General features: G+C 48.2%; 1 protein-coding gene and 2 pseudogenes across 1 annotated transcript; all 3 read right to left on the reverse strand.

The window, feature by feature from the left end:
* Nucleotides 1-565: 565 nt before the first annotated feature.
* On the reverse strand, nt 566-2,877 carry LOC123039005 (subtilisin-like protease 1; annotated as a pseudogene).
* A 1,418-nt stretch (nt 2,878-4,295) lies between these two features.
* On the reverse strand, nt 4,296-6,568 carry LOC123040582 (subtilisin-like protease 4). Its single transcript, XM_044463384.1, has one exon. The coding sequence runs from the start codon at nt 6,534-6,536 to the stop codon at nt 4,296-4,298; it is 2,241 nt and encodes a 746-aa protein (XP_044319319.1). The 5' UTR covers nt 6,537-6,568.
* Nucleotides 6,569-9,747: 3,179 nt separating this feature from the next.
* LOC123040584 (subtilisin-like protease 4) lies at nt 9,748-12,025 on the reverse strand (annotated as a pseudogene).
* Between the last annotated feature and the right edge of the window lie 2,023 nt (nt 12,026-14,048).

Consider the following 14,048-nt stretch of genomic DNA (forward strand, 5'->3'; position numbering starts at 1 on the left):
TATATATGTCTATGAACTGAAATTAATAAGCCGCCTCAAGAAGTTGGTCCAGTTTGCTCACAAATATGAGCAGAAAGAAAAGGTGTATGCAGCTTATGTTCGGTCGGCAAGTTGATAGCCTCATACCTTAACATTATTTACACTAATAATTATTATTGTCTGTGGTCAATAAAATTATTATTGTGTGTGGTAAACAAGAAAATGCACCGCATGACATGTAAAGACATGATTGGTGTTGAACCACATGAAGTGAATGTGACGGTTGCTACGCACAAAGAATTGCAAGTTAGTGTAGGGAGGGACTCATGAAATCGGCATGATAGAGTGTAATGACCTAGCTCACCGCATAGGGATTGATAACCTTTTTCGTAAATAGTTACACAAGTGACCACCATCGACAATGATGCCAAAGAGGAGAAGTGACAACATGGATTGCTCGCTAGGGTGTGCGAGAGTTTGTTTCTCCCGTTGCAACGCACGGGCATTTGTGCTAGTAATACTGGAAAACATTGGAAGTGAACATGGAGAAATAAAACATCCACTCATGTCACGACACGGACATCGTTTATGATGATGGCGCTGGAGCTGGAGCAGTACCACCGCCTGTGACGACGAAGACGATGGGGCTCCGCACCACATGCTTCTCCGATACCCAGCTCAAGCTTCCCTCCACGTGCACTCCTTCTTTGTCCAAGCCATGGCCGCTCACAGACACGCCCAAGGCCTTCTTCTCTTTGCCCACGCCGTGGCCGCTCACCGACACACTGAAGGTCTTCTTCTCTCCGATTTTGGAGAACGACAGCGTCTCCGGGACGACGCGCACTGTCAGAGACCTCGGCACATCCACTTTGGCCTTGAACTTCGAATCCGCTGGCCCGACGTTCGTCACAGTCCGGTTCACCGTGAACTGCATCGATGTCAACGGCACAGTTATCGTCGGGTAGTTAAGCTGCACCTCCTGGACCCTGGCCAGCTTCGCGCAAGTCAAGCTTGAGTTGCGCATGATGGTTGCTAGGCCGCTGTCACCAAGGAGCCAGCAGATGTAGCCAGCGTAGTCAACGGAGTTGAGGTCATACACCAAGCCAGGGTCGGCGGCTCTCGCCGGGTTCACATGGCCGGCGCCTCTGTCATATACGTCGGCCTTTTTATATTGCTCGTCCAAGATTGAGCCACTGGTACTGTTGACGATGTCTAACGTAGTCAGGATGGCAGACTTGATGGCGGCCGGTGACCAGTCGGGATGGATGGCTTTGATGAGCGCCGCGACACCACTTACGTGTGGCGTCGCCATGGATGTGCCTGATATGACGTTGAAAAGGCCCTGTCCAGAGCTCGTGCTTGGCGGCCAAGCAGCAAGGATGTTGAGGCCCGGTGCCAGTATGTCCGGTTTTAGGATGCCAGGGGCACGTTTGCTTGGACCCCGGGAAGAGAACCAGGCCACGACCGGGGCTGGGCGGACGCCATACTGTGTGTCGTTGTATGCGAGAGACGCCGCGGAGCTGCTCTCCGTTGATGCGGTGTAAGCTATGAGGGCGTTGCCGTCGGCCGCGGTCACCTGTACAATACTGGAGTTGGAAGCATGAAGAAAGGTGGAGTAGCCGCAGATTCGGTTATTGAACAACACCACGCCTACCACACCAGCGCTCATTATGTTGCGGATTTTGGACTGTTGAACCTTCGAGAAATTGTCCTCGCAAAGCAGGATCTTACCAGCGATGCTACTATCACCCTCGTAATTGCAGTACCGCCGTTCCTCGGAGTAGAGGAGAGGGTGCAACTTTGAGCTTGTACTCGCTTTCTGGGTGAGTGCTTCTCCGTGGATGCTCTTGCCGTTGGCGAGATGGATGCTGACTCCGAAGCTTCGGTCCATGGAGCCGGCAGCGACCGTGAGTAACCACGGCGCATCGTTGCCGATGAAGCCCCGATAGCGATGCGGACCGCTGTTGCCGGCGGCGCACACCACGAGGATGCCCTTGGAAATGGCACTAAACGTGCCGATAGCGATGGGGTCATGATCGAAGCTGGCGATGGTTTCCCTTCCAAGAGAGAGCGAAAGCACGTCCACCCCATCCTTGATGGCCTCTTCTAGGTGGCCAGTACGGCAGATTGCTTGCAGCGACGAGCAACACATACCTTGTACATGGCGATGTGAGCACCCGGAGCAATTCCGGCCGCGGTGCCCGTGCCCACGCCATGGTATGACGCATCGACTACGAAATTCCCGGCAGCTATGGATGAGGTGTGCGTACCATGCCCATCTCCATCACCAGAGTCATCACCCGCAATGAGTGACTTGGCACCGATGATCTTGTTGTTGCACCGAGCCGCCTCGCACGAGCCCTTCCACCTTGCTGGGGGTGGCGGAACTCCATGGTCATTGAAGGAAGGGTGTGCCGCATAGATACCGCTATCGAGCAGTCCAATGATGACTCCCTTACCATAGCCAGCCTGGTTCCAGAACCCGGTGCCGTTCCTTAGCCCAAGAAACTCCGGCGTGTGGGTGGTCATTAGCTGCAGCGTCCGATCGGGGAATGCACGCACGAACCCTGGCTTCTTGGCCATCGTGTCGAGCTCGGCGTTGGTGAGCCTCGCGGCGAAGCCACTGAATACCTCGGTGTAGGAATGGAGAAGGCACGACTCGTTGGACTCACCAGTCAACGAACTTGGCAAGAAAGACTTGTGCCACTAGCGATGGGCGTCTTCGTCGGCATTCGACTGCGGTGGCTCGACGAGCACGATGTAAGCACGATAAGCAATGGGTTTTGTGGTATTTTGGTGTACGCTTGTGGCAACTGGATTGATATAGCATAGTGTGAGCGTAGGAAAGAGGATCGCGAGCAAGAGAAGTGGTACTGAGAGATTTGTGAACGACACCATTCCTCGAAGCTCAAGCCACACAACTACCGGCGATGAAGATGATGGCAATGCCGGAATAGGATCAATCACCGGGCAATCTTTATATAGCACGAACAATTAATGGGTCTTGTCTTATTTTTGGCATATATTAATCAGTTGATAAACCCAGAGCATTTGGTAACATTAATGAGTTTAATTTCTGCTAAATCTAGAAGATATGATAAGATTATGTGGGATGGACAATATACGATTGGGAACAATGAGGAAAAATCAATGCAGTACGATTGTTTTTCTATCTCCTGCATGAATCATATATTACAGTATGTGCTGAAATGAAAGGAAACCAATGACTCAAATTAAATACATGATGTGGGATATGTGGGAGGAAATACATGATCTTTAATACATATATTCAAGTATCTGTAAAATTGGAGGAGAATTAATTTTTCAATTTTGTTTTTCAGAATAATTAATTTTTCAAAATTAACAGCTGCTGGTTCTGTATCCCCACCTATCATGTGTTATCGTCTCATAAATGAGTACTATCAACAGATTCCTGAACAAAAATATGGGAGTAAATGACAATATACAAGTCATGAAATTAGGTGAGGTTGAACGGGTCATTTTCTTTTGCGCTCAAAACCTGAGTTCTATCAAAAGATTGTGATTGGTCCAACAGGAAACTGGAGGTGCTCAATGAGTAGTAGCTGGTCAACTGCAACCAAAAGGTATCCATCTGCCCCAAGCTCGTAGAACTGCTCTCTTTAGGGTCGCGGTGGAGATGGGCAGTGATGGATGACGATTGTTGGGTGACTGCCAAAGCAAAAATAGTGTCGGGAAGAAAAAATAATTTAGGAGAATAGCTCTTTCCCCCCACAAATTTGATCATGGAGAGGCAAGTTTGAAGGAAGGGCCGGAAGGGGCTTAACCCCTCAAATTTAAGGAGTTAAAGAGATTTGATGGGAGAGCTAGAGATGCTTTTATGCCTCAAAATATGTGACTCAGATCACCGACACGATCATGTTGGTGCCGTGACTCCTACAAATCTGGAGTTTGAAAATTCCAGAATCTACACGGTGATGGTTGTGCCTCAGTCCCCCTTCACATCTCTTTTCTTGAACAATTACAAGGAGCTCTGCATTCAAGGGGAAGTTGAGAGTTCAACTACAGATTGCCCATGCTCTGACACAACTGAGTCTATATTTCACTTGTTTGTACTGTTCCTTATCCGATAAGAGGTTATAAGGATTAAACAACAACAAAATGTCACAAGTTTCTGCAGTTCTTAATAGAAGTCCTATTAGAAAAACAAACCGAGACAACATAATCACACAAATCTTATTCCATTGCCACTGTTTTATCTGACACCAAAAAAAACTAAGCATGAAATTTGCGGGGACACACGAAGACATCCATGAATCTCGGGGCATGGACATCGATCATGGTGATGGAGTGGGAGCAGGACCTCCTGCTCCACGGATGGCGACAATGGGACTACGCACAACATGCTTCTTCGACACCCAGCTCAAGCTTCCCTCCACAAAGGTTTCTGATGCACCCACGCCTTGGCAGATCACTGTCACGCTGAACGTCTTCTTTTCTCCAGCCTTGGAGAACACCAGTGTCTCTGGGGAGACATGCACTGTCATAGAGCTTGGCGAGTTTACCTTAGCAGCGTACGTAGAATCTGCCGGCCCAACGTTCGTCACCGTCCGGGTCATGGTGAACAGCGTTGATGCCAGCGGCACAGTTAGAGTAGGGTAGTTGAGCTGAACATCCTTGACCTTGGGCAGCTTCGCGCAGGTCAAGCTTGAGTTGCATACGATGGTCACCAAGCCTTCCTCGCCAAGGAGCCAGCAGATGTAGCCTGCATAGTCTGTTACACTGAGGTCGTACACCAAACCGGGGTCAGCAGCCCTCGCCGGGTTCACATGGCCGGCGCCTCTATCGTACGCACTGGCTTTATCATGCCTCTCGTTCAAGATCGAGCCGCCGATGTTGTTCATGGTGTTCGACGTCGTCAGGATGGCCGACTTGATGGCAGCCGGTGACCAGTCGGGATGCAAGCTTTTGATAAGCGCCGCGACACCACTGACATGTGGCGTTGCCATGGACGTCCCCGATATGATTTTGAAAGGGGGACTTGGCCACGCCGCAAGGATGTTGAGCCCGGGCGCAAGAATGTCTGGCTTGAGCACACCAGGAGCGACGGAGCTTGGACCCCGGGAAGAGAACGACGCCACGACCGGGTTCGGACGAACACCCAACACTGTGTTGTTATATGTGAAAGTGGCAACGGCGTCGTTCGATGATGACTTCGTGTAAGCTGCGAGGGCGATGCCGTCGGCGGAGGTCACCTGCACCACTCTCGCCTCGTCAAAATCCTGAAGAATAATGGTGTAGCCGGTGGCTTTGTCATTGAAAAGAACCACGCCAGCCGCACCATGACCCATTAGCCTCGAAATGTCAGAATAGCGAGCCATGGGTGTTGTGGCCTGACAAACAATTATTTTCCCGGCAACTGAACCGTAAGACGCATTCTGGCAGAAACGATGTTCCTCGGAGTAGAGGAGAGGGTATGGCTTTGAGGTTGGCTTTATCACTGGGGTAAATGCTTCTCCGTCCATGCGCTTGCCGTTGCCGAGATGCACGCCAGCATCGAATCTCCGGTCCACCGAGCCAGCGGCAACTGTGAGCAACCACGGTGCAGTGTTGGAGACTGACCGTGGAGTGGGACCTTTGTTGCCAGCCGAGCACACCACAATGATGCCGTTGGATATAGCACTGAACGCGCCGATGGCTATGGGGTCCTTATTGAAGCTGACACCGGTGAGGCTACTGAGAGATAGCGAGAGTACGTCCACCCCATCCTTGATGGCCGCATCGAGGCCGGCCACTACGGCGGATTCTTCGCATCCCTCGGCGGTGCACACCTTGTACATGGCGATGTGGGCACCTGGAGCAATTCCGGAAGCAGTGCCCGTGCCCACGCCATGGTCTGACGCATCGGTGACGAAGTTGCCGGCGGCAGTGGACGAGGTGTGTGTTCCGTGCCCCACATAACCGTACGAATCGTTATCTCCAGTAAATGAGTTGGCACCGATGAGCTTGTTGTTGCACCTGACTGCCTTGCACGGGCTCTTCCACCTTGTCGGGGGTGATTGGACACCATGATCATCGAACGAAGGATGTGTTGCATAGATCCCGGTGTCGAGCAGCCCGATGATCACCCCCTTCCCGTAGCCTACGTCGCTCCAAAATCCGGTGCCATTCCTGAGCCCGAGGAACTCTGGTGTGTGCGTGGTCATGAGATGCAGCGTCCGATCTGGGAACGCACGCACGAACCCCAGCTTCTTGGCGGTCGCGTCGAGCTCAGCCTCTGTGAGCCTCGCCGCAAAGCCGCTGAACACCTCGATGTAGGAGTGGAGGAGACGGGGCTCCCCAGATTCGCCGATGTGTGAGCTCGGCAAGAAAGTCTCATACCACCGACGATGCCCCTCTTCGTTGGTACCCGAGGGAGGTGGCTTGACGAGCACAATGTAAGTGTGGTAGGCAGATGTCTGTGTAACACCCTCATGTACCCTTGCAGCAGATGGACTGACATAGCACAGTGATGGTGTAGGAGAGAAGGTGGCGAGCAAGAGAAGTGGTAGTAGTATGAGATTTGTCAAGGACGCCATTGCTGAAGCTAGGCACACCTACACAACTGAGGAAGACGATGGCGATGGAGTGTCTGTCCGGCCAGCACCCGGTGTTCCTCATTTATACATCACGAATGATCAATGTGCTGCAACTTTCATGATGCAGATGTTAATCCCTTGAATATCTTGCAGTAGTAAAGCATACAGTAGCTTTAATATGTGCGTGCTGATACACAAATATACGAAATCAATGCACTACTATCGTTTTTCTATCCCCTGCATGAATCATATATATTACAATATGAGCAGAAATTTAAGAAAAACAATGACTCAAATTTAATAATAGATTACCACATGTTTATGATCAGTACTAGTAGTGTATCTACAGAGTTTATGTTGTGGGATATGTGGGGGTAAATGCATGATTTGTTTCGATTTTCGGCATGATCTTGAAGATTATTTCGTGTGGACGCATTTGGACTATTGATTTAAATTGGAAGATAATTCAGGATTCAAAACTAACAGCTGGTGGTTTGTCATGATGTGTTATATATTGTCTGATAAATGATAATATCGAAGTGAAGGTGATGTGTTATATATCATCTCATAAATGACAATATCAAAGTGACGAGAGATCAGGCGATATGTTATATATCGCCTCATAAATGACAATATCGCTACAGATTTAATCTGCTTAACTAGCACTCCCTCGGTTCCTAAATACTCCCTCCGTCCCAAAATTCTTGTTTTAGACTTGATACATCCGTATCTAGACAAATCTAAGACAAGAATTTTGGGACGGAGGGAGTATTTGTCTTTTTAGAGATTTTAAATGGACTACCACGTACGGATGTATAGAATATAGATTCACTCATTTTGCTCCGTATGTAGTCACTTGTTGAAATTTCTAGAAAGACAAATATTTAGGAACGGAGGGAGTATGATCAAGTGGCATTGTACACTAGGTATTAAGGACCCTTCACTCAATCCATCATAATAACGATCCATAATCTGTTTATGTTTTGCGATTCCAATTGTTTACCCTCTAATTCTAATAGACTGTGTTACTACTGTGAATTATTTAAGATTCAATCAGCTCCTCTTCTTTCGAGGAGCATAGCTGATCCTGAACTCTTTATTTATTCATGTCGAAAATGCAGAAACATAAACTTTGTCCTAGCCAATGGCCTTGGGCATGAGGCCGGGAAGATGAGCTTACCAATTACCATAACGTGGTTCCTGACATAAACAGACACTACCGGACATTCCCATCTCCGTCTGATCGAAGTAAGCCGTCACCGAAAGATGCTTGTGGAGATTCATAGTACACATTCAGAGTTGGAGCCGTCACCATACGATACGGCACCGGCTGGTTGGGCACGGAACTCTTGATGGGGTTAGCCCACTATATATAAGCTCTTTTTCTTTACAGATCACTTGACAATGGCAAACAATGTGTCTCGGTTAGTTGCTAAACAACAAATCTGGATATGCTCCACAATAACATCAGCCAGTTTTTCAGCCCCGAAATTTTCAAAGTTAGATTGATACTGCAAGAACGAGATACAAAAGAGCAGCAGGAGTATATAGCAAATTAACGTCCCAAGCAGCCAGTTTTGTTTGCATTGTTCCTTATTCGACAAAAGGTCACAAGAATTGAACAACTCTAGAAAGGTTACAAGTTTCTGCAGCTCTTAGTAAAACTTACATTAAAAAAAACATACTGAGACGACACATATCTTGTTGCATTACCACTACTTTATCTGACAAAAACATCCATCAGTAATGGAGCAGGGCAGGACCTCCTGCTCCACGGATGGCGACAATGAGTGTGCACAACATGCTTCTTCGACACCCAGCTCAAGCTAAGATTTCTGGTGCACCCACGCCTTGGCAGTTCACAGACACCCTGAACGTCTTCTTTTCTCCAGCCTTGGCGAGGCGGACCGGTGGCGGCGTCAACGGGAGGCAGGGGAACCCTAATCGCCTATGTGCGCGAGTTGTACAAGAGGCGCTTAAGATTGTCCTCTGTGCTAATACCCATGTGGGAGACGGGAGACCAGACATGCGCATGCTGATACGCAATTATCTGGCCTGGAACGATAAGGAAATATCAATCCACTGAGATCGCTTTTCTATGAAAGACTCAAATTTAACATGATATAGATCAATGCCCGTGATATATAGTATAGGTATCATGTCATAAATGTCAATGTAGTAATAGTGATAGAAATGAGATCAGGTGAGGTCGAACTGATCACCAAATTGAAACGGCTATTTTCAGCGCCTCTTCTTGGTGTGAATGTGCTAAAGACTAATGATCTATTAGTGTATTATTACTGATGATTGAGTGGCATTTTACTGGCCTTATTAGTGGATTAGTTGTAAAGTGGATGGATGTTCAGTTTCTACTACTTGCTGCCTTCTTAATACATATATTTATGCAGTCCTGTTGTGTGTGGTTCAGCAATGTAGAGGTATCATCTACGTTGAAGGCAATTTAGTCAATTCAAACCAGTTACCGTGAAATCTTTGATGAGTGGTATCTAACCACTATGCAGGACTAGTCCTGAACCCTATTTGTGTCAAACATACAAGAATAGAAACTCGTCCCGGCCAATAGATTTAGTCCATTCTATCCGCTCAAACATTCAAGCGGTCCGAATACTAGTTTTGCTGACATGGATCCAAATCAGCATGTCATTTTGGGATGTGACAAGCCACTTGAGAAAATTTTGCCGCATCAGCCCATCTTTCTCCCTGTCAAATGTTTGGGTTGAAGCACAAGTTCAGAAAATCGGTAGAAACTTGATTTTAGCCAAAGCTGAAAGTCGGAAAGGTGTCAAATAGGAAGTTTTTGGTTCAGTTTGAAAATTCAAGAGCCTACAGTGTGATGGTTGTGCCTCAGCAGTCAATCCCCTCCCCCCACCTCCCCTCTCACATCTGTTTTCTCGAACAATTACAAAGAGCTCTGCATTCAAAAGGAAGTTGAGAGTTTAACTAGAGATTGTCCATGCTCTGACACACACAACTGAATCTATATTTCACTTGTTTGTACTGTTCCTTATCCGACAAGCGGTAATAAGGATTAAACAACAACAGAATGTCACAAGTTTCTGCAGTTCTTAGTAAGACTTTTATTAGGAAAACAAACTGAGACGACACAATCACACAAATCTTATTCCATTGCCATGTTTGATCTGACACACAAAAAAACACTAAGCCTGAAATCTCAGGGCATGGACATCGTTCATGGTGATGGAGCGGGAGCAGGACCTCCTGCTCCACGGATAGCCACAATGGGACTGCGCACAACATGCTTCTTTGACACCCAGCTCAAGCTTCCCTCCACAAAGATTTCCGATGCACCCACGCCTTGGCAGATCACTGTCACGCTGAACGTCTTCTTTTCTCCAGCCATGGAGAACACCAGTGTCTCTGGGGAGACGCGCACTTTCATAGAGCTTGGTGAGTCTACCTTGGCGGCGTAAGTAGAATGTGCCGGCCCGACGTTCGTCACTGTCCGGGTCACGGTGAAAGGCGTTGATGCTAGCGGCACAGTTAGAGTAGGGTAGTTGAGCTGAACGTCCTTGACCTTGGGCAGCTTCGCGCAGGTCAAGCTCGAGTTGCGTACAATGGTCCGCAAGCCTTCGTCGCCGAAGAGCCAGCAGATGTAGCCTGCATAGTCAGTCGCGCCGAGGTCGTACACCAGACCAGGGTCGGCGGCTCTCGCGGGATTCACATGGCCGGCGCCTCTATCGTAGGCACTGGCTTTACCATGCCTCTCATTCAAGATCGAGCCGTCGATGTTGTTCGTGGTGTCTGACGTTGTCAGGATGGCCGACTTGATGGCAGCCGGTGACCAGTTGGGATGCAAGCTTTTGATGAGCGCTGCCACGCCGCTGATGTGTGGTGTTGCCATGGACGTACCTGATACAATTTTGAAAGAAGGCCCTCGCCACGCCGCAAGGATGTTGAGCCCTGGCGCAAGAATGTCTGGCTTGAGCACGCCGCGGGCGATAGAGCTTGGACCCCTGGAAGAGAATGACGCCACGACCGGGCTCGGACGAACACCCAACACTGTGTTGTTGCATGTGAAAGTGGCCACGGCGTTCGCTGCTGACTTTACGTAAGCCGCAATGGTGATGCCGTCGGCGGAGGTCACCTGCACCACTCTCGCCTTGTAGTTGTGAAGAGCAATGGTGTAACCGGTGGCTTCGTTATTGAAAAGCACCACGCCAGCCGCACCGGCAACCATTAGCCTCTCAATGTCAAAAATACTGAGTCATTGGTGTCGTGGCCTGGCAAACAATTACTTTCCCAGCAACGGAACCGTGATCCTCATTCTGGCAGAAACGATGTTCCTCGGAGTAGAGGAGAGGGTATGGCTTTGAGGTTGGCTTTGTCACCTGGGCAAGTGCTTCTCCGTCAATGTGCTTGCCGTTGCCGAGATGCACACCAGCATCGAACCTCCGGTCCACCGAGCCGGCGGCGACCGTGAGCAACCAAGGCGCATCATTTGTGATCGATTGTGGAATGGGACCTCTGTTGCCAGCGGCACACACCACAATGATGCCCTTCGATATTGCGCTGAATGCACCGATGGCGATGGGGTCATTTCTGAAGCTGACACTGGTTCTGCTACCGAGAGACAGCGAGAGGACGTCCACCCCATCCTTGATGGCCGCATCCATGCCAGCCACTACGGCGGATTCTTCGCAGCCCTCGGCGGTGCACACCTTGTACATCGCGATGTGGGCACCTGGAGCAATTCCAGAAGCAGTGCCCATGCCCACTCCATGGTCCGACGCACCAGTGACGAAGTTCCCGGCAGCAGTGGATGAGGTGTGTGTTCCATGCCCGTCATAATCGTATGAGCCATCATCTCCAACAAGTGATTTGGCACCGATGAGCTTGTTGTTGCACCTGACCGCCTTGCATGAGCCCTTCCACTTCATCGGGGGTGGTGGGACACCATGATCGTCGAACGAAGAGTGTGATGCATAGATCCCGGTGTCGAGTAGCCCGACAATCACTCCCTTCCCGTAACCTGCATTGCTCCAAAACCCGGTGCCATTCTTCAGCCCGAGGAACTCCGGTGTGTGTGTGGTCATGAGTTGCAGCATTCGGTCTGGGAACGCGCGCACAAACCTGGGATTCTTGGCGACCGCATCAAGCTCAGCCTCTGTGAGCTTCGCCGTGAAGCCACTAAACACCTCGGTGTAGGAGTGGAGGAGACGTGGCTCCCCAGATTCACCGATGTGTGAGCTCGGCAAGAAAGTTTGGTACCACCGACGATGCCCCTCTTCATCGGCACCTGGGGGAGGTGGCTCAACGAGCACAATGTAAGTGCGGTAAGCAGATGTTTGTGTAGCACTCTGGTGTACCCTTGCAGCATATGGACTAACATAGCACAGTGAAGGTGTAGGAGAGAAGTTGGCGAGCAAGAGAAGTGGTAGTAGTATGAGATTTGTCAGGAATAATGCCATTGCTGAAGCTAGGCACACCTACACGACCGAGGAAGAAGATGGCGATGGAGGGTCTGTCCAGCCAGTTCCCGGTGGTCTTCATTTATATAGCATGAATGATTAATGTGATGCAACTTTAATGCTGCAAAAATCAATCCCATGGATATCTAGCGCATGCAAGAGCTTACAACTGCTTTACTTTGTGTGATAAATGCAGTACTATTAAAGCATACAATATCTTTAATACGCGTGTGCTGAGACGCAAATATACTATATGGGAACAATGAAGAAAAATCAATGCAGCATGATCCTTTTTCTATCTCGTGCATGAATCATATACTACAATATGAGCGGAAATGAAAGGAAATCAATGAATCAAATTTAATACGAGTATCATATATCTATATATATATATAGAGAGAGAGAGACTAGTACCCACGTTTATTATGATCAGTATAGTGTATCTTCAGAGTTATGATGTGGGATATGTGGGGGAAATACACGATCTTTTTCGATTTTCTGAATGATCTTAAGAATTATTTCGCGTGGACACGTGTGCACTATTGGTTTAGATTGGAAGGTAATGAAGGATCCAAAATCAACAATTGTTTGTTTGACATGATGTCTCATATAAATGAAAATATCGAAGTGATGAGATCTGGTGATATGTTATAGTTCTACTATATCATCTCATAAATGACAATATCACCACAGATTTATTCTGCTTAACTAGTGTGATCAATCGATATTGTACTCTCAGTATCAAGGGCCCTTCTCTCAAATCCATCATAATAAAGATCCAATAATCTGTTTATGTTTTGGGCTGTTTACCCTATAATAAACTGTGTTCCTACTGTAAATCCATCTTTGAGATTCGTGGTATCTAACTACAGTACTATGCAGGACCATAGCTGGCCCTGAACTCTTTATTCATGTCGAAAATGCAAGAACAGAAATTTGCCCTGGCCATGGGCCTTAGGCGCATGACCCAGGAAGATGAACTTACCATATCGTGGTTCCTGGCAATCAAGTGAACCACCACTTGCAGATTCAGAGTACACATTCAGAGTTGGCCGCCAAACTCTCGAATATAGTTTATTCAAGAATTCAGACATGCCAATGCGATAAAAGAATGGAATCCTAGAATTCTTATTCGAGAAATTTTGGGTCCTTACGCGCATATAACAAATTAAGTCCCAATATACATACGTCTCTTACTCATATGGATATATGGGTAAACAGAAGAAAAAAAGGATAAATCATCTAGACATGGCCTGAGAGCAGACTATTAGACCATCTCTAGCCATTTCCCTAAAATTAAACTCCTCAAACGGCCCATCCAAACATGACTCCTCAAATTTGATATGCGCACAACAACAACTTTCTGGCCAGTAGATGATATGCATAAGTAATTTGTTCATGTCGAAAATGCAAGAACAGAAATTTGCCGTGGCCATGGGCCTTAGGCATGACCCAGGAAGATCAACTTACCATATCGTGGTTCCTGGCAATCAAGTGAACAACCAGACATTCACCATCTCCGTCTGATTAAAGTAAGCAGTCACAATAAGATCCTCGTGCCGCAGATTTAGAGTACACATTCAGAGTTGGGCGCCAAACTCTGGATGGATTGAGTTATTGGCAGCACTCCTACTATACATAAGCTGCTCCCTCTTCTTTACAAGTCACTTGACAGTACCAAAAGTTGTGTCTCAATTAGTTGCTCAACAGTAAATCTGGATAACAGCTGGATATGCTCCACAGTAACATGAGCCAGTTTCTCTGCCCAGAGAGATTACTGAAAATTGGTTAGATTGTGCAACGACCTGGGCCTTGCCGTGCCTTGAGTGGGTGGATGGCCGTTGGGCCGGCCTAGTGCGGCCTGTAATGGAACCGTTATATAGCTAGCGTGTGGAGGGGAGAAAGACAACTAGCATTGTAAACATTATTCTCTGAAATACAATCCTTCCTCTCTGCTTCTTCTTCCTCCCCACGCGCTTTCCTTCTGCCTCTCGTTACCACATCCTGGCGTGACGCGAGGAGTTGCTGCGATCCCGTAGCATCTGGTATTCAGAGCCGTGTA

The sequence above is a fragment of the Triticum aestivum genome, chromosome 2B (genome assembly GCF_018294505.1).
Source record: "Triticum aestivum cultivar Chinese Spring chromosome 2B, IWGSC CS RefSeq v2.1, whole genome shotgun sequence".
In the NCBI taxonomy this organism is placed as follows: domain Eukaryota; kingdom Viridiplantae; phylum Streptophyta; class Magnoliopsida; order Poales; family Poaceae; genus Triticum; species Triticum aestivum.

Excerpts from the sequence above, each read along its gene's own strand:
- LOC123040582 (XM_044463384.1), bottom strand. The coding sequence starts at position 6,536 with ATGGCGTCCTTGACAAATCTCATACTACTACCACTTCTCTTGCTCGCC.